Source organism: Micropterus dolomieu, linkage group LG14 (genome assembly GCF_021292245.1).
Source record: "Micropterus dolomieu isolate WLL.071019.BEF.003 ecotype Adirondacks linkage group LG14, ASM2129224v1, whole genome shotgun sequence".
Taxonomy (NCBI): domain Eukaryota; kingdom Metazoa; phylum Chordata; class Actinopteri; order Centrarchiformes; family Centrarchidae; genus Micropterus; species Micropterus dolomieu.
This window is the reverse complement of record NC_060163.1, coordinates 8,284,588-8,309,020: the sequence shown is the minus strand read 5'-3', so window position 1 is coordinate 8,309,020 and position 24,433 is coordinate 8,284,588. Positions and strand designations below refer to the sequence as shown.

General features: G+C 40.6%; 4 protein-coding genes and 1 non-coding gene across 12 annotated transcripts in view; 2 read left to right on the top strand and 3 right to left on the bottom strand.

Moving 5' to 3' along the window:
• kctd17 (potassium channel tetramerization domain containing 17) overlaps nt 1–2,857 on the bottom strand; it is a 36,719-nt gene extending 33,862 nt beyond the window's left edge. For 2 of the 5 annotated variants that reach the window (XM_046068473.1, XM_046068472.1), the window contains exon 1: nt 2,361–2,854. In XM_046068473.1, the coding sequence (XP_045924429.1) occupies nt 2,361–2,714 (354 nt within the window). In that variant the 5' untranslated portion in view covers nt 2,715–2,854. Of the gene's footprint in view, nt 1–2,360 lie in introns of all 5 variants that reach the window. The other 3 variants (XM_046068476.1, XM_046068474.1, XM_046068471.1) reach the window with 3 other exon arrangements.
• A 1,792-nt stretch (nt 2,858–4,649) lies between these two features.
• plbd1b (phospholipase B domain containing 1b) lies at nt 4,650–16,466 on the bottom strand. 2 transcript variants are annotated; one of them, XM_046068466.1, is made up of 12 exons: nt 16,249–16,466; nt 15,461–15,683; nt 14,661–14,744; nt 14,281–14,422; nt 14,048–14,194; nt 12,880–13,024; nt 10,923–11,123; nt 7,256–7,294; nt 7,019–7,159; nt 6,743–6,928; nt 6,489–6,595; nt 4,650–5,316 (listed from the first exon to the last, which is right to left on the bottom strand). In XM_046068466.1, the coding sequence occupies exons 1-12, from the start codon at nt 16,316–16,318 to the stop codon at nt 5,140–5,142; spliced, it is 1,662 nt and encodes a 553-aa protein (XP_045924422.1). In that variant the 5' UTR covers nt 16,319–16,466; the 3' UTR covers nt 4,650–5,139. The 2 variants fall into 2 exon arrangements, with proteins under 2 accessions (XP_045924422.1, XP_045924423.1); XM_046068467.1 differs by lacking the exon at nt 7,256–7,294 and having other exon boundaries at nt 16,249–16,465.
• A 705-nt stretch (nt 16,467–17,171) lies between these two features.
• trnar-ccu lies at nt 17,172–17,244 on the bottom strand. The gene has a single exon. It is a non-coding gene; the product is annotated as a tRNA-Arg (tRNA).
• Nucleotides 17,245–17,595: 351 nt separating this feature from the next.
• On the top strand, nt 17,596–21,306 carry cby1 (chibby homolog 1 (Drosophila)). 3 transcript variants are annotated; one of them, XM_046068480.1, is made up of 6 exons: nt 17,596–17,754; nt 18,000–18,089; nt 18,384–18,489; nt 18,681–18,793; nt 18,879–18,988; nt 21,224–21,306. In XM_046068480.1, the coding sequence occupies exons 1-5, from the start codon at nt 17,749–17,751 to the stop codon at nt 18,957–18,959; spliced, it is 396 nt and encodes a 131-aa protein (XP_045924436.1). In that variant the 5' UTR covers nt 17,596–17,748; the 3' UTR covers nt 18,960–18,988; nt 21,224–21,306. The 3 variants fall into 3 exon arrangements, with proteins under 3 accessions (XP_045924436.1, XP_045924435.1, XP_045924437.1); XM_046068479.1 differs by lacking the exon at nt 21,224–21,306 and having other exon boundaries at nt 17,597–17,754; nt 18,879–19,227; XM_046068481.1 differs by lacking the exon at nt 21,224–21,306 and having other exon boundaries at nt 17,645–17,837; nt 18,879–19,227.
• pdap1a (pdgfa associated protein 1a) lies at nt 20,047–24,433 on the top strand. Its single transcript, XM_046068477.1, has 6 exons — nt 20,047–20,235; nt 21,224–21,306; nt 21,386–21,454; nt 21,832–21,956; nt 22,403–22,554; nt 23,080–24,433. Exons 1-6 carry the CDS (start codon nt 20,223–20,225, stop codon nt 23,106–23,108), a joined length of 471 nt encoding a protein of 156 aa, XP_045924433.1. The 5' UTR covers nt 20,047–20,222; the 3' UTR covers nt 23,109–24,433.

The window sequence follows — 24,433 nt, the reverse complement described above, 5'->3', positions numbered from 1 at the left end:
GTTTTGTATTCGTCACGAGGCTTCTGAAGGGTAAAACCACTGAATAAAAACACATTTTAAAAACCTTTCCCTCGTGATTTCACATTTCTACCGTAATTATTCTTGTGACTTACAGCAGCATAGTGATTATCTAACCAAACTGCATTTTCCTTTGGCTACTGGACTGCAGCTCTGCATACATATTTTCGCACAGTAAAATCTTCTTTACTTCTTGACTGAAAATCAGAATGTGTGTTTTATAATACAAAGAAACATTAACAAGAACAGACAAGAGATGATACAAATCTCTAGGATCAATTTGGCCATTTGTACCATCAACTAATGAATAAATAAAAAATACTGACGCATGTTAGAGGCCTGACAAAAAGCATCATGTTCATAGGATGACAGAGGATTGAGAGCCTCGCCTACAGCTCAGTGTTGTTTTAGGATGACAGCTGCGTGATGGACCTAGAAAATAAAAACACTAAAGTCTCTCTGTGCCTCTCGAGGTTCAAGAGTTTGCAACAAAGAGCAGAAATAAAAGACGTGGATAAAAAAGGACAAACAGGCTATAAGCATTAACAGTGTGTCGGCCGCTGAGAGCGAGGATGAGGAGAGGACGGTGACAAGAGCGACGAGAAGAAGGAACAAAAGAGAGTAGGTGCGTTTTAGCGCATGAGAGTGGTTTGGTGTGTGACTGTCTTAAGGCAGTGCAGAGGGAGCTCCTGTTAGGTCGCGGCTGAAGGTCACATGGGAATAGTCTTTCCACAGAGCCTTGCGGTGCAGCAGGGGAACAGTCATTGTGGCTGTCGTGCAAAAACCTCCCAACTCCAGTTTTGGTGGCTGTTTTTGGCTCAGTCACTTTGAATTATCTGCTCTCCTGCTGAGTTTTTTTTCCCTGCCAACCAAAAGCACGTGTATATTCTCAGATATCAGTTTGTCCCGTTAGTTAGCCCCTCTGGGTGTATTAGACGATTATGGATGATGTTGTAAATCAATGAGCCGGACGGCTTCACAGCAGTAATGGATTTTTATATGATTTCTGCTAAAATGTGATGAAGTACCTATAAATTCTTTTTCATTTTAATTTAACTGAATATGGCCCATCAAATGTTCCCAGAGCCCACGTGACGTAGTCTTCAAGTGTCTTATTTTGTCCGACCAAAAAGCCAAAAATATTCAGTTTACTGTGACAGAAGAGTAAGAAAAAAACACATTTCCCATCAGCTTTCTACTGTGCTATATCTCACAAAGGCATATTGATGCTGTGGTATAATATGACACATACTGTGATTGGACTAATTTTCGAGCAGCAGCAAAATGTGAACTTACAGCAGACTCCTGGCTGCGAGGTGGACCTGCTCCCCTTTTCTCTCTGTCACACACACATGCATATCAAAAGGCCACGGGATAATAGAAATCTGCATCATTCATGATACGGGTCTTGCCAGCCGTTCAGTCTCTGTGTGACTGGTAGAAACACAATACACATCTCTCTCTCCCTCCCCATAAGATGCCAGCTGTATGGCTACTGACTGTGCAGCTCCCTGCAGAAGAGGAGGCACGTGTTCATCCATCTGACCTGAGCTACATTCACACGCGAAATGATGCTGAGAAAAAGAGAGTGGGAGAGCTTCATACTGGACATACATCAGCTGGTCATTAGACAACTCTGTGCCAGCTCTGGAGCTGCAGGCGCACATTTCCGGGGTATAACAGAGTTGTAGTAATAGGTTCTGGGAATGGCACACACATAACACAGTTACCATATAATAAAGTTAGTCCCTTTAAAGCTACTGTGAGACCTTAGGAGATAAAAAAAAAAATCAGTAAGTATTATTTTACCATTCTGTCTCAGGACAAAAACGGGCTTTACCTGCCCACATAGTTCCCTTTCGGTCAGGTGAGACCACCTTTCACAACCCACCAGTGCTTATCAAAATAAATCATAGGGGTATGTTTTGGATAAAACATATCGAGCCAGACTCTAACCACCTGTCATGGTACAACAGTGTTATTATCACTATGTCTTAGTGAGTTTATATTAGTGAGCAACCATGATTCACTGCAGGAATGTTTTAAAATGTTTTTCACTGGTTTGTGCCCATTTAGACCTGACAGAGGGAAGCATACAGTTTCTCGTGCCCTTCAGGTCCAGCCTTCTTCTGTAATGCTCCTGTATGCATGAGGGATATTAACTAATCAAATCAATAATACGACATAACTAAACTATAGGAACATGAACTCATTACCAAACTCAATAATGTAGAGGTCAATATTAGCTTAGTGACACGGACACAGACCAAGCCCCGGTTATTTACCGCCTGTTGTGAAGCAACATTCCCCGGGAATGATTAACGTGTCCTGGCAGGACTCACCGTGTCTGAGTGCAGGTCCTGCTGTTGGCACAGCCGGTACAAGAACGAAGTTTGCTCCTTGAGGAGGGTCTGCCGCGTCGTAAGGAACACGGTGCCGCCGACGTTCAGCCGGACCCACTTCCCGTTACTCCCCCCGGTGGCGTTGATGACCGAGCCGTTGCCGATGCTCTGCGACGCCGACCCGTCCCGTTCAGTCGTGCTGGCGGTGGCGGAGGTCGCGCTCTCTCCCGCCTCGCTGTCTTTGTTGTTGTTGTTATTGTTGTTGTTGTTGCTGTTGTGGTGCCGGCAGCCGTGCTGCGGCGACAGCGCGGCGACGTCCGCCGGTTCCCGCAGGTCGTCCGCTGTCGTTGCCATTTGGAAAAACAACCGTGGGACACGAAGTGAAAACGAGAGAGGGTGTCCGTCTGTGTCCGCTGTTCCCTCGGCTTCTTCTCACCGTAACCGACCGAGCACGCTCCGCCCCAAACGCGCACAAACTCAAAGATCAGCCGCGTGAAGATACCGGAAATGACACATAGTACATCCGACGAGTACTTTCAGAATAAAGGCTCCTTCCACACTAGCACACAGGCTGAGTAAACTACAGCAAAAAAAAAAGAAGGATTATAATTATCAAGGAGATTATTTATCAAGGAGATTATTTAGATGGAAAGACTGACTTACCTACTAAGATTGAGAATTGTGCTTTATTTCTTCATTGCAAGATGGACAAAATGTAATTTTGTGATTCCATACGTGCCTGGAGTATCAGAGAAACTTTTTTCAACAAACATAACATCCCTGTGTTTTTTAAACCCAAGAACACACTAAGACAGATGCTGGTACACCCCAAAGACCGCACACCCAAACACAAGAAAAGCAATCTAGTGTATGCGGTCCAATGCAGTGAGGAATGCACAGACCTGTATATTGGGGAGACTAAACAACCACTACACAAACACATGGCTCAACACAGAAGGGCCAACTTCTCAGGTCAAGACTCTGCAGTCTACTTACATCTGAAGGACAGAGGACACTCGTTTGAGGACCACCAGGTGCACATTTTAGACAGAGAAGATGGATGCTTTGAAAGAGGTGTCAAGGAAGCCATCTACACCAGGGTCGAGAAGCCGTCATTGAACAGAGGAGGGGGTCTACGCCACCACTTATCCCCCACTTACATTGCTGTCCTTTCATCACTTCCCAGGAAACTCAACAAACGTAACCTATTGACCTCAGGTGAAGATACCAACGATGGTCGTTCAGTCTTGGCCACAGGTAGTCTTAACGACTGTCGTCACAGCAACAAGGAACACTAACGAACCAGCGGTATCGATGACCCTGGCCAACGACCCCACTGAGGTTAAATAGCTGAGTTTCCCTGCCAGTCAGTCAGAACTGAAGAAGTCCTTTGGATGAGGGACGAAACGTCTTCCAGTATCTTCAACCAAGTCCAGTTGCCCTTGATTTTAACTTTCGTTGGATAACTATGACCTGGATGACTGAGAATCTTCATAGACACAAAATGTAAAACATGTTTGTTGGATTAAGGGATCTGGCTGCTGGTTTACTATTTAAAGACCTGCTGTCCATAATCCATAAATGTTTGTGATATGGATGTTATGGATGTCATGCTCCCTCGCAATTATGTTTCTGTTCTGCTATTGTTTTTGACATAAAAAACACATCTGCCATTAAAATTGAAGTGTCAAAAAGCTTTATCCAATCTAGAGCGACCAACTCTCAATGTGAAATGCGCATATGAAGTGATAGAAATCTTGGTTTTATTAGATATTTAAGCAGGCTGTACTTCTGTCATATGGGACATTTGTGCAGCAAACCTAACCATCAGTATAGAGTATTGAGCTTTAGTTCAGAAAATTCTTTAATCGGGCTTCTTGCTTGACGCACCCTCTGCATGAATACTGTCATAAAGAACTAATTTCAGTTTCATATTTGCTGTGATTTAGGCCAATTACTGGTTAAAATGTAGGCTTTACTTCGCAGACTGAGTAAGATGACTTATTCTGCAAATTCTCCAAAAGTAGCATGCTCCTACCAAGTACCAAAGTTAAATATATATTTCAGAGGGAGGACCTGTAGTGTCAATCACATGTGGTGACAGTGTAATGAATCAATGTGGCTGAGCTTTTTAGCAGTTCTTCTGAAAAGTGAATTTAAACGTTTTATTTTGAAAGCAAAGACTTTAGGTGGACTTGTTCTCTCTGGCAAACTTGACAGAGACCATAGGAACTGGTTCTTGTAGTTTTTGTAAAACTATTTTGAACACTAAATAAAGGAGAAAAGGCACCCATTTTAGGTATATTTGAATACCGGTACTTTATTATTGTTAATATTTACACAAAGTCAGTCAGAAACTTTCCTTACACACCTGTGCAAACCTGAGTAATCATTGCATATTATTAAAACAACAAACAAATTAATTAGTTGTTGATATCAAACATTACAAATGTACTAATGGATTAGTAAATAGTTAAATAACAAACAATCAAGCTGGTGTCCTTCCTCAGCCTGGTATTAATCAGCTTTAAAATAAATGACTTTACGACTAAATTCACTAAGTTCACATGGAGCGCACATTTGACCCTTTAATGACTCCTTTTCAACTGTGATAATGCGCCTTGTCAGAATTTAAACTTTGATCATATTTTGCCACAGTCATCACATGTGCACCAACAGGATGTTTAGTGTTGTGACAAAACCTTTTCAGATTCCTGTTTTGAACAGGAAAGCGCGACCTGTACTAGATGGATGAGTGGTTTCTTCTGTCCCTGTGCTCTTAGGGCCCACGCAGTGTGGGCCTCATGGTGACAAAGGGAAAGTTGTAGGTGTGTGGGAGACCCTGATGAGTTGAGAGGTTGAAGGATTGCCATGAGAACGGACGCAGGCCCCCCTGCGTTGTGGGACCATTTACTGCCTCTGCGACCAGGTGGACAGCCATCTGGTAGTCCGTCACCTGTACCATGAGACAGAAATGGGTAAGGAGTGGGGCACAAAGGAAGTAGTAAATAAGTAACAGGAAGAAAGTGGGGTCATTTATTATGGTTCAAATAGACATTGTGCACATCCATGCAGAAATGGCTGTTACCATTAATGGAGTTTAGTGACTCAAAACCTGTAGGCTACTTCACTTATAATCTTTGGGTTGAACTTATGCGAGTTCCATGACAAATGGCAAATTAAATTAGACATTTTTAAAGGCAAAAACTAAAAGCATTCATATTGTTTTTTTAAGAGAAAAGCCTCTGAAGAAAGCTCCAGACTAAGACAATAATTTCCATATTAGCAGCCCTTTTAGGCAGGTTAACCCAGTGTACAAACTCTAAACTCTGGGTATTTGATTGAAAAATTTTAGTCCCTTTTAACCATGCTAGCAGCATGGCTCTTAAGATGGCAATGTTGGCATGGAAGAGTCCATGAAATTTTGTAAGGACATTCATGGCCCCCAGAAGATGAATCCTACTGACTTTGGTGATCCCCTGACTTTTCTTCTAGCCCCACCATGACATTTACATTTGTGGTCTTGAGGAAAATGTTTTGACAATTATTGCACGTAACTATTGGTGATGCCTAAACTTTTAATTTAGTGCCATGATCAGGTCAAAATTTTTATTTGTCCCATACTTAAGTACCTGCAAATCTAATGGCATTCCCATCTGCCTCAGATGTAATTTGTTGCCAATTAGCAAATGTTAGCATGTTAACATGCTAAACTAAGATGGTGACCAGTCTTGCTAAACATCATTATGTACTAATGTTAGCATGCTGACATAGCCACACTGTGCCTACGTACACCCTCACAGAGCTGCTAGCATGGCTGTAGACTTAATCTTGTTAAACAAAGAATACAATTAAAATTTTAAATGACTCAACTAAACAGGTAAAGACAATAAAATATCATTGCAGGTTTTACAAACATTTTAGGACGTTAGGAACAGAAAGAACCTGTGTGAACTTGGTGACTAGCCAATAATCAATATCAAACAAAAGGCGATATTATTCCTACACCACAACAAATGCACCTACAAAAAATTCCGTATAATATTTTGTAATAGCACTTTAATATTTTTCCACTGAAGTACATATCTTAAACTTTATCCTGGCACTAATATGCTGATGACCGCTGACCTTAGTGTCATAGCAACCCCCTGGATGTGGTCTCCTTGGTCTCAGGTCATTACGGCAACAGATGGTTTTACATGGATGGCCCTTGGAGTAGGGGTCTTTCTTGTAGTCTGAAATAGAACAGTTTGACTTTTTGTCATGCTGCTTACAGTCTGAAAAAGGCAACAGTATACTGAATATTGGTTTGTGTTTTCTGTCACATCTCTCAAGCCCTTTAAGTTCAGGAAAGGATATAAAATCTATCGAGTTACACCTACTGTTGTATCTCATGATGTGTTTGAGGGAGCTGAGGTCAGACACCTTTGCCTGGTCCCTGCGGAGGATTTTGGCTCGGGGACAGAGGTCATAAGAGAAGTCTTCTCCGTATCGCTTCCACATCACACTGTACCCACTCAGGTTGTATATTTCGATGTGAAATGGTATGTTGTAGGATGGCCAGTAACCTGCCAAATGAAGCACACCAAAGGTGGAGGTTAGATACAGCCATCCTAGATAAAACCGAACAGACAAATAAATAGTTTTTTGTCTCTTACCTCTGCGTAAAGCTTGAGACTGATCAGAGTGCATCACTTTCCCAGGAATCTGCTCCACCACAGTCAGAGCTCCATTGCTGATACTGTGGCCTAGAGAAACCCTGCTCAGGTCCACCAGCATGTACTGGCTGTTATATGTACCTAAAGTACAGAGGGGGACATGCTCTGTTTCAGGCCTCACAGATAAAGAATCCACATGGGTTTTGAAGTTAAGTATCACTTTAAAAAAGGACTTACCTAAACAATTGTGGTTTTGCAGTTGCGAACAGGGATCATCTTCAAAAGGTGATTTGAGCTTAAAGGTTACATCACAATAACAATACTAACATGGTGATGTTAAGTAGGAATATTGTTTACCATGTTCACCACCTTAGTTTAGGGTGTTAGCATGCTAACATTTGCTAATTATCCCTAAACACACAGTACAGCTGTTGTTAAGTTTTGCAGGTATTTGTCATAAGCAAAAAGTATTGGAAAAATTAAAAATATTGACCTGCTGGTGGCGCTAGATGAAAAGTCAGGGCACCAACAAAGTCATTAGGATTCATCCTCTTAGTACCATGAATGTCTGTAAGTTTTTGCCAATCCATCCAGTAGACATTTTAATTTGTCCAAACCAGACTGTATAAAAAGATGGAGGACATGACAGCTCCCCAAAAGTGAAGTCAAACCATCTCCCTAGTGGCTGGCTGCAGTACAGGTCATAAACCCTATACCATAACACATATATGATTTGGGCCAAGGCATGCAATACCACCAATACAGTATGTTGGATCTAATAAAAAGATCAATATTGGAAAGTTACACAATTAGTTTAACTCCAGTGGTATTGCCTCCAAAATATGATTGTCAAAGGAAAAATAACATGCACAGTCTTTCATATATCTGAGGGATATGGAACCTCTGGCTGAACACACGTAACCAAGGCAAAGGTAAAGGCTCTCGTGTTAACTGTCTGCAGGCCACCACAACAGTTTGGCAGGATGGGAAGTATGACAGCAGAGGCTGCTGGGAGATTAGAGGACCATCAGTCTCAAGAACACTCTGTCCTGTTCTCCCCTGCCCTCCCATAGCAACATGACGTGAAAGATCAAAGCAGCTGCCTAATTAACACATCTGCATGTTGTGTAATGAGAAGGATGGTCTGAGAGTCTGTTAAATCTCTTAGGAAACTTGTGAATTCTGACATTTTAGTTCCAGACCAAGTTCATACTTTTCTGCAAGTGTTATGATGTAAGGATTTTGGTCTTGTTTTGGTTCCATGTCATGTGTTCTACTGTTTTCTTCTTTTTTTGTATTATTCTTTACACTTGTTAAAGCACTTTGTAACTTGTTTTTGAAAAGTGCTCTACAAATAAGGATTATTATTATTATTATTATTTTGCCTTGTTTATTCTTGTGAAGATTTTGCATTGGTTCTCATTCTGCTTTCTTGTCTTACTTAGTCCTGTGCTTTAGTTCATGTCTTAGGGTTTTACTCCTGGTCTGTGTACTTCTGTGGTTGTTGCATGAAGCTGTCTTGCTCTGTCTCCTGCGTTCTGTGATCCTACCCTGTGTATCTGCCTGCGTCTGGATCTATGTACTCCATGCCCTTTTTGGTTTTTGTCCTGGACTCAGCCACTCCTGCCTGCCACTCGCTTTGTTTTAATAAATCACTGTACTTTGCCTGCTCAGCTCCGGTGTCCTCAACTAGTTCACACACACACACACACACACACACTTAACAGTAAGTCTTGTTTTCCCCTTGTCTGTTCTTTCTCGCTATTACTCAAACAGAAGTTACTTTGTGTTGATTTACTACAGTAAAAGTACAAAAATAATTATTTGGCTTCTAATCTGAGTATTACTTAGATCTTCATGAAAGGTCTAGTGTTGCATCCTGACTGTAACTGATCCAACATGGATACACTTTAATCCCTCTCCAATGTAGTAATGCACTGATGATGAAAGGAAAGGTCTGTGGTCTTCAGAGGGAAGGGGATTCAAAGTAAATGGATTATAATCCTGATGACAGATACATAATCATAAATAAAGCAGTTGAGATACATACTGTATATACATATATCTCTCTCTATATATACACACACAAATATATATATATATATATAAAATATACACAATTTAGTGAGAAGAATTGTCTGTTCATGTCCCCCTGAGGATTGATTGCAATTGTAGGCACCAAATTTGTGCTGCCTGCTGGATCCTTATCTGCACAAGAGTGGTCAGGTAGAAATGTTAATTATATCCAATAATTGGTTTTATGACTATATACACACCTGCAAAACTAATGACAGCCTCAGCTGTACTTTGTGTTTAGTGCTAATGATCAAATGTCAGCAGGCTAACACACTACACAAGCAGACATGGTTAATATTATCTAACCATCAGCATGTTAGCATTGTCATCAGGGCTGGACGGGGACAAAAAAAACAAACAAACAAATAAAAACAAATCAGCCCTGGCATTTTTGGCCCAGGTGGCCCACCAAAAATCAGTCGGACACCCCTCAACAATACACCATCCTTCCATTTAAGGGCTCAGATCAGGGGTGTGACAAAACACAGCCCATGAGATGTAACATTGCACAAGATTGGGGCCATGACAACAAGACAAGAATATATTTTAATAGGCCTACTATTTAGAAAAAAAAATGTATTGATGAAATAGTTGATGGGGGGGTCTGGGGGTCCTCCCCCAGAAGATTTCTGAGCATTAAACACTTAATTTTGTGCATTCTGTGGACATTTTCTGGAGACATTTTCTGCACCAGGGAAGCAAAAATTCAGGTGGCAGGTGACAATTCTGAATAAAAAAATATAATAGAATGCAGTTATCGGTAGCTTATTATTGTTTTTAGCTTAAGTTACTTTTTTGGGACAACACAGTTTGCTTCTATATTTACATTGCATTGCAGGCTTATTGTGCAAATAAACATTTTTCATAGTATTTTTATTTGTTAATTTACATGTCTTGGTGCAAGCTACTTTTTAGATAATTTTTAACAAATGCTTTCTAAAAGTGGTGGGTAGCCTACATGTCCCCAGCGTCGCCAGTGTAAACGACCCTCTCTCCCTGCTCCCTCCCTACAGGTTGAGCTACTCCATGCAGTCTCTCTCCCTGGGCCCTGTCACTTTGTTCCACTGTCACATGCCTCCTCCTCTGCCTGGCAGTGGCAACGGCTCTCCTTTACTCCTTCAAGTGCCTGTGCCTGCGGGTACTGGGTACTGCAGCTGATGTTTTAAAACCAGTTAGGCCTATATAAATACATAATTTATGTTATACCGGCCCCAAAGGTGTGTCGGCCCACAGGGCATTTGCCCGGTATACCAGATTACCAGTCCAGCCCTGATTGTCATTGTGAGCATGCTAACAAGCCCTTGTTCTTGTTTCATTAAAATGTAGAGGTGACAATGTTGGATCGCTCTGACAGCTAATGTGGAGTTTCGGCAATAATTTGCCGTTTCTCTCTTTGCCTTTTTCTAGCATTCAAAACTCACAGGGAGAAATCCACTGTAGAAGTCACAGAGAACCAATTTACTCACTGACCTCAAAATACCAGAATTAACCTCTGTCCACCTTTACTTTTATATTTAAATTACACTTGTGTCTATAAACAGCATCTATGTATTGATTCCTCTGTCACCTGGCACTCTGTAGTCTGTTTTTTGTCAGCCATTTCTTTGGTTTTAACATTGCAGGCATGCCAGAAGTTACAGTAAGTTTTTTAAAGCTTGTTCGCATTAAGTGTATGATAAAAAGGTTTGTTCATGCAAAGCAAGGGGAGTTGAGCAGAGGAAGTTCTATGCCGCCTTCTTCATCATGTCACCTTTGGTTTTGAATAAAAACAACAAAAAAAACTCCTCTCAACCCCACCCTGTCTTGACTCACATCAACAGGATTTCACCTGAGTTGTATTTGGAGAAGATGTGCGCCCACTCCTCTCCACTGTGCGCCAGGCTGTTGGCCAGGCGGACTCTCTGCCAGGCCAGCAGGCTGTGAGGGCTGAGCTGGGAGTAGAGAGAGATGTTGAAGACACCGATGGAGGTCTGAGTCATCAGCAGGCCGCTTCCAAGAAGGTAGAAGTCATCCAGAGACATCAGGAAGCCTGGAGGACGGAAGAGGCAGTGAGAGGAGACGAATGTTTTAATATTAAAATAGTAATATTTCAGAGAAGGACGGAAAAGTAAACAGAGCTGTGAAGAGATAATGTCTTATCCTCACCTACAACATACAGGTTGCATGTAAGTTGTATGACCATTTATCAGTTTTGAGGTACTTGTACTTTACTTGAATATTTCTATATTATATTAGTTATACTTCCACTGCATTACATTTCAGAGGGCAATATTATATGCTTTACTCTTCCACTTGTTGTGTCAGCTATAATTACTGGTTACAAGATAAAGATTTATCAAAACAAATGATTATGTTTTGATTCGCTCTCTGTTCTTGTGTTGTCATTTTCGGGAACAGCAGGCAGCAGTTGTCAGTAAAAAGAATCTCTAAAAATTCAAAGCACACCACCTGTCCAGCACCAAGCGATAGACTTAGTTAGCGGCCAGCTGGTGAACAATGTGGAGCATTTAGAAGCTAAAGAGACAGATATTTCCTTCAGGAGTTGGTGGGGACCAAAATCAATGCTAAAAGGAGAGTGAATACTGGACTTAACATTCATCAGGTGGACAGATAGACAACTAAAAATAAATGAATGATAATTTTGCTCCTTGTCTGGTGGACGTGTAAATAAGCAACTGTACGCTAACAAGATTGCATTATCAACATGTAAGGTGATAATATCTAAGTGTTGCATTCACAGCGTGTTTCTGCTGCCCACAAGTGGCCAAAACAACAAATTTACTGCTAATAAAGAAATAGTTTGACATTTGGGAAATACGCTTCTTGCAGAAAGTTACATACAGAAAGAATAAATAATTGTACTTATTACTCCTGCTTATATTACTATAACTACTACATATGCTGCTGCTACTATTAATAATGAATATACATTCCTGCTACTATCAATAATAAAAATCGGGAGAGGAATATTTCGGCCACCTCTATTTCTACTTCTACATAAAGTATTTATATTGCATCTTTTCTGGTTCTGTTTAGCCCTGATCCCTGTGTGTGCTAAATGTTTCACATGGTCAGAGAGAAAGCAGCTTAGGAAGGCTGCAGGGGTCACACACCACCTCCAGTGGCACCGGGTATTTCTTCTCTTCATTTTAATACAGTGAAGTGATATCCTTGGCCTGGCGGCCTCTAAAAATCTAGTGCTTTAAAACCACTTGTGTTCTGTTAGCAATGGAGCCTGTGAGAGGATTTTTATGGCCTGGACCACTCTCCCCCACAAAATGACTCAGCCTTCTCGGACTTGACAGAGAGGGAATACATTTCATTATGGCTCTGTTTTGGGTGTGCACAAACACTCTGGTGGATGTTTCTTAGTCACTGACTAAGCCATGTGCTTAGCAGAAGAATTACTTTCAGTAGAGAATGTTCATTGAGGATTTGGGTTAAGTCCTTGATGTCAGTGTTTATATTTTCCAAGATGAAAATAAAACATGTGGATTAAGGACAAGCTGTTCACCTCAGCTCACAGCTTTTACAAGAAATCAGTGCTTTGCTGTGCTGTAGGTCGACAAAACTCCTTTCAAAATTCAGGTCATGTACTCAGAAAACATAGGTTCATGGATGTAAATCTCAGGAAATCTCAGTTCTGCCAGCCTTATTTATGCCATGTCAGGCCTCTTATGATCTTTGAGGAGAAACTGTAAATACAGTTTTGTGCAGCAGTATCATATGTGTGAAATTCTACTTTGTGCAAGTGTGTGTGTGTTTGAGTATATCTGTGTGTGTACCAGGGTAGCTGCTGAACGACATCTTTCCAGTGGCGGTGTGTGCATCAGACACCCTGAAGTCCCAGTGTTTGTAGATACGCATGGTGGCTGCATACGTATACCAGCTCGAGTGGCCAAACAGCAGGTTCTCAAAGCCTGGCAGCACCTTAGACAGAGACAGAGAGACAGAGAGACAGACAGAGAGACAGACAGAGAGACGAGAGACAGAGAGACAGACAGAGAGGTGATGGATGTGTGCATATTGTGCTATATGTTTTTTATATATATATCTATATGCAATTAATCACAGTTTTTTTATTAGTTAGGGCATGCATGCTATTTAAAAGAAATAGATTTACTCTTTAATTACAATAACAATCCCTCAACTTTTCGTCTAGCACCATGATCAGTTCAAATTTTTGTCTAAGTACCTGCAAAACTAATGACATTCCAATCACCTGCAGCTGTACTAAGATGATGAATATGGTAGCATGTTGCCATGCTAGCATTAGCATTTAGCTCAAAGCAACGCTGAGCCTACATTCAGTCTCTCGCTAAGATGGCTGTAGATTCTCAGTCATGTTTGTAATTAACCCGATTTCTTGTCATTTGTCATTAATGAGCAGAAAGACTGGATTTGAAAAAGGTCGCTATATTTACATGTAGCGAACCATGGCCCTTTGAACAACCATAAAACCCTGTAATTTAACATTTTAATGTCTTATTTTACATGATGTGTTTCAACAACTGCAGCTGACGCAGAGGAAACCAACTTTTTAATATTTCACTCATTACTGGTATGTCTAATAGCTTTAGTTTAGAACTACAATAAGCATATACAGACTGTTTTCATTTAGTTTATTTCAATTGGGGGCAACTTAAGTAAAGTACATTTAAATAAACATAATTAAATTTATGCACATAAATCATTAGGGCAACATTTGGGCTACTGAAATTAAATCTCATTCATAAAAACCTAATGACCGGTGTTCTGATTGCATCACTTCAATTTGTCTTTATTACATGAATGGGCGTAGATGGAAGAGAAACTGTCCCCATCTCAATGGCCATTTTGACAGACTAGAGGAGGAAAACCCACGCACAAGTGCCGACAATAAAACTAATTAGGCCTACGTTGAGGCCTCCCAAATGCTCCCTCACAGCTTGAGCCAAATGAGCTTGGCCTAACCTTGATGAGAGCTGTGCAGTGGCCCATTCCTGGCATCCTGAAAGTGGCGGCCCCTGTGGAGGAGTTGGAGCGAGGTGTCAGAGCTGGGACAAGGTCCAGGAGGTCGCCAACACCATTCAGAAACTGTAAGGCGAACGCTGATAGAGGCTGGGCAGGAAGGAGAGAGCGAGTGACAGACAGATGATTGAAATGATACTGTGACAACTCTCTCACCATCTCTCCAACACACACACCTCTCTGTGTTTGCTTTTGGCCCACTGTGCTGCTCCGGCGTGGAGTCCGTCCAGCTGGGCCAGGATCAGTCCCAGATGCTTCCACAAGGGGTCGCTGGATCTCCTCAGTTTCACTTGCTCTCTGGCCCACTGGTCCTGTTTGCTGTGGATCAAGCGGAGAGCTGGGAGGCTGGTTTCTGTTTCTAATCTGTGCATTTGGTTGATATTGCTGTGCATCTAAATTCAGAACTACAACAATCACTGCATGAATAACATGATTTTTACAGTTAGTATAGATTACTACTGGTATATGAAGAGTAGACGATAAGTTAAAGCCAGTACCAAACCAATTTCTGCCAGTATATTGAAGTTTAATCTTGGGGTAAGTCATGAATGTGTACCTTAAAAACCTTTGCAGGGGATTCAGAACCTTCTCATCCTTTATTAGTTGAGGGTGCATGTTGGAGTAATGGTTGAACATCTGCCTGCGAATAAAGAGAATAAGAAACATGACATTAAGTAAACACAGACTTACAACTATAAGCTACACGGTAAATACAGCAATAAGAAATGTAAACCACTTCACTGAAACAATGTTTGGAAAATATATTTCAGCTTTATATAGGCTACTCAATAAAAAATCTTCTAAAAACACAAGCAATGTTGCTGCCTCGCTCTTTCAAGCAATTCAATTTAGAATAAATTATTATTCAAGTAATCTAGTAGTTCTTCTTTTCATTTGGAACGTGTTAACTGGCTTTGTCTTTTACAGCAAATTCCTTTATCACATTTCAGCCTGCCATAGTAGGAAATGCACGTGTTACTAATAACATTTAGTATGCCTATGTTCTATTCGAATGTGTCTCAGTAAGCCAAGTGACAGTGAGTGACTAAGCTAAATGGAACAAAACACCTTTAGAGTAAAAGAAAGTTATATAAATAAGCTGATTGGCCCACACAGACAATTTATCCTTCATGGGAGATAGCATGTTTGTATGTGCCTTTTTAAAGTATGCCCTGAACTGAATATATTTTGGGCTTATCTGATTCTGATTAAATATCTAGAACACAGACTTGAGTTGGTGATGTGTTCAGGTATCAAGGTCTGTTGATAGAGAACTAGTGACAGACTCCATGGGCTCAAAGTTTTGGTTTGAGATATTTCATACATTTTATTCACTAGGAGACCTGTGACACTCACTCAGCTGTGAGATAACCTTCCAGGTACCCAGCCAGGAAAAAGGTGGTCTCGTCTTCCTGTGTGATCACCCCATGACCTGCATGGATCTCCAAGACACCCCATCCAGAGAGGAGTAGAGTGTCATTGAAGTAACCATAGGCTCCCCCCTCTGCCTCCATCAACCCCTCCTTCAAGATCACACTTTTCTGGGCAGCATCCCAGTACACGGTGGCCTCTTGGAGCTCTACCATTGTAGGAGGATGGACAGGGTTACAGGGTTGAGGTTGGATAACACACATTATGTAAGATAATGTCATAGAATGAACCAGGAAAGGTTTTTACATGTTCTTATTTGCTTGACTGGTTTCCATCAGATTAATATGAATATATGGAAATTCAGGTACAATATAATTTACCATTCGAAACTAAATCTGATTTATTAGATGAGTAAGTTTGCACATACAAGGAAACATTCAGAGTTTTCTCTCAGTAAACATTTAGTGAACATAAAACAACACAAATCATTTAAAGAGCATATAATTGCTCATATTTCAAAATGTTCGAATTTATATTATTTTATTTAACTGGAAACAGAATAGAGCAGAATGGAACAAACACAAATTAGCATTTTATAAAAGCTAACATATAGCTAGGTGCCATCATGAACTGTATCTGTTTGCTATACGGAATTTCCATTTAACAGCCTTTCTTTTTCAACAGTAGGTTTAACTGAATTATATTGGATTCAAAATCAGTTTCCGTCCGGTATAAGTAACTTTAAGCCTACATACCACAGGAATGTTACTCACGGTAAGTTTGCATTGATGCAGCCAAAGTGCTCAGCAGTAATACACACAGTTTGAAGCCCTGCTTCTCCATGTCAGCTGATGTTTTCCTGCAAATCTCTAGTATTTCAATAACTAAATGTTGTTATTGTGATGATTTATATTGAGAGCGACGGCGACGAAGTGTGATTTCTACAAACCGATGAAGCGCTGTTCTCCGGTTGCTCTTAATTGACCCTTCGCTAAGCCACGCCCCGAATACACAGCTGGCCAATCACAGCGCAGTATTGGACTCGCTCTAACTGAGGTCCAACACTTTCGTGGATGCGTTCCATTGACTCTAATGCAAAAACAGTCGTTTTCTAGCTTTTTCTGGCTGTATTGTTCCAAGATGTGGTCAAATGCTGTTCCTTGGGCACTTGTAATAGATACAGTCGCTACCCAGAGAGGTTGATAGGAGAAGTACGATTTATTTTCTTTCCAAAACCTAAAATAAATCCAGAAAAATGTCGGCTGTGGATTGTTCCTAATTTAATGTTAGTTAGCTAACGCTAGCTAACTTACTACTGAATGTAACGTAATAAAGCCCTAACGTTACTGTTCTGCTTTTTAATGATTGTAATAATGAAGGCCTATAGAATATAGGCCTACCCAGCTTTACAGGAACAGTGTTGATCCTTAATATAGTTGTCTTTAGTCTCAATCATGCGATAGTTCACTTGTACAGTGTGATTGATAGGCTTTAGCTTTCATTTTTTCACGTCCGTTTGACAGCCTGAATATAACCTTTAAATGTATAATGCAAATGCAAAACTGTCTGCTTCTTTCTGAGATCGCTTTTTCCAACAAATTTGACTATTTATCGGGGGAGTGCAGTAATTGAATTCCTTCGTCTTCATCCCGTTTAAGTCAGTGACGCAACTTCGTCTTCCTGTAGAAAAAACATCCACCCCAGATGGGACTCGAACCCACAATCCCTGGCTTAGGAGGCCAGTGCCTTATCCATTAGGCCACTGGGGCTATGTGTTAGAAGGGCGGGGTCACACTTATTTGAATCAGGACTACAGGACCGACGACAACTCGTGTCTCCGTTTTTATTATTTAAAAGCTCAGATTTGAAAAGCTAACTTTGTAAAACAACATTTTTGGTAACTTAACTGGATCCACAATATGTTAAAGGTAAATAATGCTTGGAAAAGTGATTCTATCACCATGGTGATGCGCATACGTGTCATGGATGGGTCCATTATCTCCCCTAAATAGGGGTATTTATCTTATCCTAATGCAACTTTGACTATTAAAATGTGCAAGTAACGCCATACATCGAAGTTCCCAGTTACAATTTAAATATATCAAACTTACTGCTGTTGGCAAATCCTTTCCAACTGCTTTATTTTAAAGCTGGGCAATATTTAGTGTTGTCTAATTTGGACAACTTCCTCACTTGCGCAGTAGCAAGCATGGTTTTGTTTGGAGAGGAAAGGATTTCAACCAACACATTAAGAATTTAAATAAATAGCCTGTATGAAGGTAAATATATTAGCTATATATTTGCAGTGGCACAACAATTACTAACCCACCTGCGAGGCAGTCGACAATTTCACTAGTGTCAGGTATGAGCAGTACTAGACAACTAGCGAGTGTTAGTCACCTAGCGTTAGCTCCGTATTGTACCGTTAGCAACGATAAACACATTCTGTAGCTACGTTACGTGATACTGCTATCTATTAAATAACGTTACTAATGCTACCATTGGTGTGCCGTCTTTTATACAGGACCTTAAAAAGATGCCTCTCTTTGGAAACACATTTAGTCCGAAGAAGACCCCACCTCGCAAATCTGCATCTCTGTCCAGCCTTCACACGGTAACTTAAGTTTAACGGTAGAGAACTGTTCATGGGCTGCTTCATTGTGCTGAAATCACAGTTTAAATCATGTGCATTGAAAGCCATAGCAATACCGTTATCTGTCATTGATGCCTGTATTAAATGTACACAAGAGGATAAACCTAGAGGATAAACAAAAGCAAACGAATTAAAGAACGTGAGACAGCTGAGATGTGAATTGTGCAAAAAGGGCTGCAGCTTGACATTGTGTTAGCGCTTGTTCAATATGTAAGCAGACTGATATATTGTTTTTCACCTTCTCCTCTCTTTTAGTTGGATCGTTCAACAAGAGAAATAGAGTTGGGCATTGAGTATGGACCTCCCGTGATGAACATTGGCGGACAGAGCTGGAAATTTGAAGACGGACAGTGGATAACAGGTAATGACTTCGACAATGCTGAATACAGACCAGTGCAGTGGCATCTTCCAGTTTAAGTGCAGCAAAACTCACCATTTTCTTGCCCCTGCATGTTTTGCCCTATGGTTTTGCCCAATCTGCTTGATCGCTGTTGGTCCCTAAATGGCCAACACAACATAAATTCTTGTTTTTTGCTGTTTGTTTTTAACCAGAATCGAGTGGGAATGGGTCTGGTAGAGAATTGCAGCGGCTTAAGAAAAGAAATGTACAGCTGGAGGAAGAGAACAACCTCCTGAAACTAAAGATTGATATTCTCTTGGACATGGTAAGACCAGCGTTCATTATGCCCTTTTGTTGTTGTAATTATGTGTCTTACCGGGTCTGTTAAATAACAGATCTTTCCCTTCTAGTTGACAGAGACTACCGTTGAGTACCACCTGATGGAGAAAGAAGTGGAAGATATAAAAAATCAACATCGAAGGAAGAAATGACAAATCTGATCTGATGCATCATAGGAAATGTATTTAATTCAGAGTTTGACGTTTGTTGATGAAAAGAAATATTATTTTGTTATTTGCTACTAAGAACAGACATACAAAAAAGTGGTTGTCATTTTTCTTGTGGGTCCCTGCTTGGACTTGGCTTGAAAAGCAAGTACAACTGAATCAGATTGAGTGACTAGTTTTTTTTTTTTTTTTTTTTTTTCAGTCGATTTGTTTAACTATGTCACCATAAATCTGAAACAACTGTGTATTTTCATATCTGCATATTTTGTTCAATACGTAGCATATTTTCTATGTGCTTTACATCTGTATGCCAAGTGTGGGCAGACATTTTTTTTGTATTTTTTAAATTAGATTAAAAGTAAAATCCGCCACGGGGAAGAAGGGTTTTTTTTTTTCCAGTTCGCAGTTTTTAGAATATTACCCTAACCACTTATTGAAGTAAAACTTGTGGAGTTGTAACCAGTGACCCATTCACAAGAAAACCGGGATAACAGGGATTTGAATTACAAACTACGCAAATCTACGACAGAATAGCAATTTGTTAAGTATCGTGACTTCTCATCGAGCTCCACAGAATATGTGAGCAATGTTGCCTTCTTCCGCGTAGTCCTAGTAATTTGAGAGTTTATGCTTGACATTGGGAACAGTTGTTTGACCAAAAAACAACAGATCTGTAAGTGGAACTTGAGCATATTGAGATATTTTTTTGTGTCAAAATCCTAGTAATATTTATGCATCTTTACTATGAGGTCATGTAATGTATGTACTTAATATTTTTATATATCAACCAGGACAGAAAATCAGTTTTTATCTTCTTCCTAAATAATATTCCTAGTAATATTACCAATATTTTTGATGAAATAATCATATTTATATTCCTTGTGAAATTGATCTCGAAACTTGTGTGTTTTTTGTTAGAATCTACCTCCCAAACAATTTAATTTTCCACAAGCAGGACTACGCGTAATAATTATATCCTGTATTTAAAAAGCGGTCTTATGAAAGCGTAGCTAATTGGCGGATGGATATGTCAGTCAAATGCTCAGTGCAGTGATTGGTTGAATTGTCCTTACTGCGCAGGGGCAGTAAATGCCGCTTTTCGACGTTCGTGCCTCCGACAGCGGCAGAGACAAAGTAGTTTCTAGCCCTTTCTTCTAGCGCTTTAAACCGCCGGCTTTGCTTTTACAACTGTCAGAATATTCAGCCAGATTGTCGCGGGTATCATCTGTATTAACTTCACTTTTAGTAATGCCTCGGGGCGGTAAGTATTATAATTAAAGTCCATGGAAAAGGCGAATTTTAGCAAGCTAATTGTAGCTAGCGAGTTGTTAGCTGAAGTAATACGTTTTCCCGTAGAACTCTCACATGCTTAGCTTTTAGCACGCTAACCGGTTAGCATTTTGCATTTACGTGTATGAGCGATTCACGAAAGACACCGCAAATGTAAAGGTCAATAATGTGTTCGCTTGAATACAGCTACCAGAGTGTTGGTCGTTTCAGTATCGAAAACCGGTTGAATTGTTAGACCTTGGAGCATTTGTGTTCAACCGCAAGGAACGCCAAGTTAACGTAACGTTAACCATGTGCAAAGGAGATCGCTTCGGCTTAAACATTTATTTGCATTATCATATATTTTAATTCAGCTAGAGGGCGATTGTCCGTATTGCCAGTTAATGTTTAAGTTAAGTATTCCCTAGCTATTTATCTGTCTGTGTTTAGTTAACACTCGCTAACCGTGACATTTACCGGTGAAGGAGCTGGCCCTCACTGAACATGAGTCATGTGTGTCTCCCACCACACACTGGGCGCCTGTTCACACTTTAAAATAGCATGAGATCTTACATCTACAGCTCTAAATACTTGTCTAAACTGTATTGGGACTTTATCACCCAGAAGTGGTTAGGGACAGATGGGCGGATGTACATAACAGCATCACTTGCACCAGATGATGCCATCCAGTATTGCATCACCACAAACTTGGATGTCAAGAGACTATAATTGTGTTTATGTCCAGGCCTCAGTATCAAAAAAATGCTAAATGAAGGCAGTATTTAATCAAGGGCCAGGCATTTAATCCTATTACATTGTACAGTTGTTACCGTTTACATGTGTGGATGTAGTTACTGTAAATGTGTCCGTGTACTGAAAATGGTTTAGTAAATTTTGTAACATGCCCGCAGAATGACAAACCTCAAAAACAGCTGGATACAGTTGATTTGCCAGTGATTACTCTGACATCTGTGTTACAGGGAAAAAGGGCCACAAGGGCAGAGGGAAGCAATTCAGCAACCCAGAGGAGATTGACCGACAGATGAAAGCACAGAGAGAGTTGGTGAGTGAAAAACCTCTTGTGGCCGATGTGAAGTTACCTTCAAACCAGGCCTGGTGTGACTGAATGTTTGTATTTACAGGAGGAAAAGGGTGGGGTAGAAAAAGAGAGCTCTTCAGAGTCTGAGAGCAGCAGTGATGATGAATCTGAGGTGAGTGTGGGCAGGAGGATGGAGATACCGCAGTGGATAAGACACATGCACCTGATGTGGGAGATGCGGGAATTACTCTGTGATGATTTACCTTTTTTACTCTTTTGTACCTGGGACAAGTATTTAATTTCTAACACATCCTTATGTAACATTGTATACTTTTGTCCAGAGGGAATAAGAAAATACACAAACAATACAAACTGGTCTGTATATCTGTTTTTGAGTCATAAAACCACCCCCAAGCTATGGTTGGGCATAGTAGCAGCCACAGTAGCAGATGCACAAACAAGCTTACCAGCCTCTGCCATTATTCACCAGTCTGCAGTGATAGTTTTCTGTTTCACTGATGTTACAAAGGTGCTTCTTTTTACACACAGTCCAGGAAGAGGAGTGGAGTGGAGGGGCTTATAGAGATTGAGAATCCCAACCGTGTGTCTCAGAAGAGCAAGAAGGTGACTGAGGTAGACGTCACTGCTCCCAGAGAGCTGACTCGCAGAGAGAGGTAGGTCTTTCACATTCACGCAGGAAAGGTATCTTTTTTTTTTTTGTATTTGTGGTGTTTTGTACTGCTGACTGATAAATTGTATTTTCATTGTCATCGTGATGCGTGGTGAACATGCAAGATAAACACATGCCTGAAAAAGACTGCCTGAAATGCGATGAATAAGAAAAGTAATTTTATTCAGGGATGGGTACCGAAACGCGATATTAAAGGAGCTCCCGGGCTAAAGACTTTTATTTATTAACAGGCTGCTGCCTTCTCTCTGTGTCTCAGGTGAAGTTACTTGAGTTGACAAAAGCTATGCTCGTTACTGTAACTACTTGCAACAACAAGTAAAAAGTCAATAATTTCTTACGACCATAAAGAGGTAGAAAGCGAACCGACGCTGTGTTTTACACACTCAGTTAATTTATCTCATGTTTATGCCCTCCTGTTCTCTCTGTCAGAGAGGAGATAGAGAAGCAGAAATCAAAAGAACGCTACATGAAGCTCCATCTTGAGGGGAAGACTGACCAGGCCAAAGCCGACCTAGCCAGACTGGCCATCATCAAGAAACAGAGGGAGGACGCTGCCAAGAAGAGGGACGAACTCAGGAAAGGTGAGAAGGTTCGACACGCCCAGCAGTTCTGTAAAGTTAAAACTGTATGCTGATTTGATTACACACACCTGCAGACTGTTTTTTAAATGTCTGTAATTCAGTAGCAAGGTCATTCTGCTGGTTTGAATAGTCATCGGGATGGACAATGACATCGGGTGGGGTGCGTGTAGCGGTCGTCTTATATGTGTTGTGTGTGTTCACTCGCACAGACTTCACTCAGTAAAAAAACGCGGTAGCCTACTTTGTAACTGTTAACTTGCGTTACAAGTCGTCGTGGATATTTTACAAGCACAGACCAGGGAAAGCATCAGTGAATGCACAGTGAGTGCAGATGTTGGTTTTGGTTGTTTGATACGTCATTAACAAGCCGGCATGTAGGTTTACAGACTGCCCAACCCTATTGAGAATGCTCTCCTCTTAATGATCATTTACAGAGCAGTTGTGGGGTTTTTTTTGTTCTTTGTTTTTTAACCATTTTGAAACTCAAAGCTTTACACAGTATCTATGTTGGTTCTTATGTTTTAGAAGCTGAAGAAGCCAAAGCAAAGCGCTAGTCCATCTGAAAACCTCAATATGCACTTCAGTCTCAGAGGGATGGAGAGAGAAGGAGATCTGGAGGAGGAGGAGGAAGGAGAGGGGACCAATTCAAGTGGCATCAGATCCGGGGTGCTCCTGAACTCCCGTCCCTCATTTCAAATCAGAGGGACGTGGTTCTTCAAGTGTGGTCAGGACAGGGGAAACGGGTGGAGCAAAGCGAGATGAAGAGGAATGCAGCATTTGGGATGCCTCTAGTTTTCTTTAAAATTAAGAGGAGACAGTCGCAGGTTTTCCAAGTGCTTCACTGCTTCTTTACTCTTCCCCACCCACCATTGTTTTAATTCTAAAGCTGCTGAAGTTATTTCCATTCCTTTTGATTTATCCTTACAAGCTTACCTAATGCAAGTTTACTTAATGACTGAACAGATGTTACAGTGAGCGGGCATGAGGATTTTTTTGGTGCTTCACTTTTCCTTCCATCTCGCCTGTTTTGTACAGTAAGAACGCAAATCAGTGACAGATGGAGAAAAGAACACTATTCAGAGGATAAACTGATAAATAGGAATTATACAATGTAGGTAATATTGTGGATATGTATGCACAAGACATTGGTATAATTTTGATTTGAAATGTTCTTTCTTCCCACCATCCAAACCTGACTCAAATATTCTCCTTTTTCCACCAACTTTTCTTTTTTTGGTCCCAGTGTTGGTTTTGCCTTGTTTTGAGCCCCTTTTTTTTCAATTTAGTTGGAAGAAGTAGTTACCCTACCACAACACAAGTAGAAATTTAGTTTCGGTTGCTTTTTCATGGATCTTTTGCCCCAATTAACACTGTTCTCGCTTGAATCATCTTATTGCTGTCAGTTCAAACATGTTTCGAAATGTGTTTTGTTCTCTTTTGCTCAAAACACAAGGAATATTACTTGAATTGCCTATAATAAGCATTTTTAAGTTGTTAAATATCAGTGCTGGAAGGCATTGTCTCAAATTGCCTCAGTAACTGTGGCCTTGCCCTGTTTCTGATGGGATCCTCTGTGGTTCAGTAGGAAGGATTGTGTCTTTTGTTGCCTTTTCAAAGTTTACACAAGACCAGTTCACTGTCTTTCTCCTGTTATTAAAGTGCTACAAAGAACCTATGCGGAGTTAGTTTATTAGATACGCTTACACAGGTGTACACAAAAGTCAGTACTCGGTATGTGGTGGATTTGGAAATGCCTCGATCAGGAAAACAGTCCCTCAAGTATGGAGGTACCAAAAAAAAAGTAAGAGTAAAAATTTATTCATGTTTTCCATCATGTATTTGAAGTCATTTTAAAAAAATAAATTCATTAATAAATCAA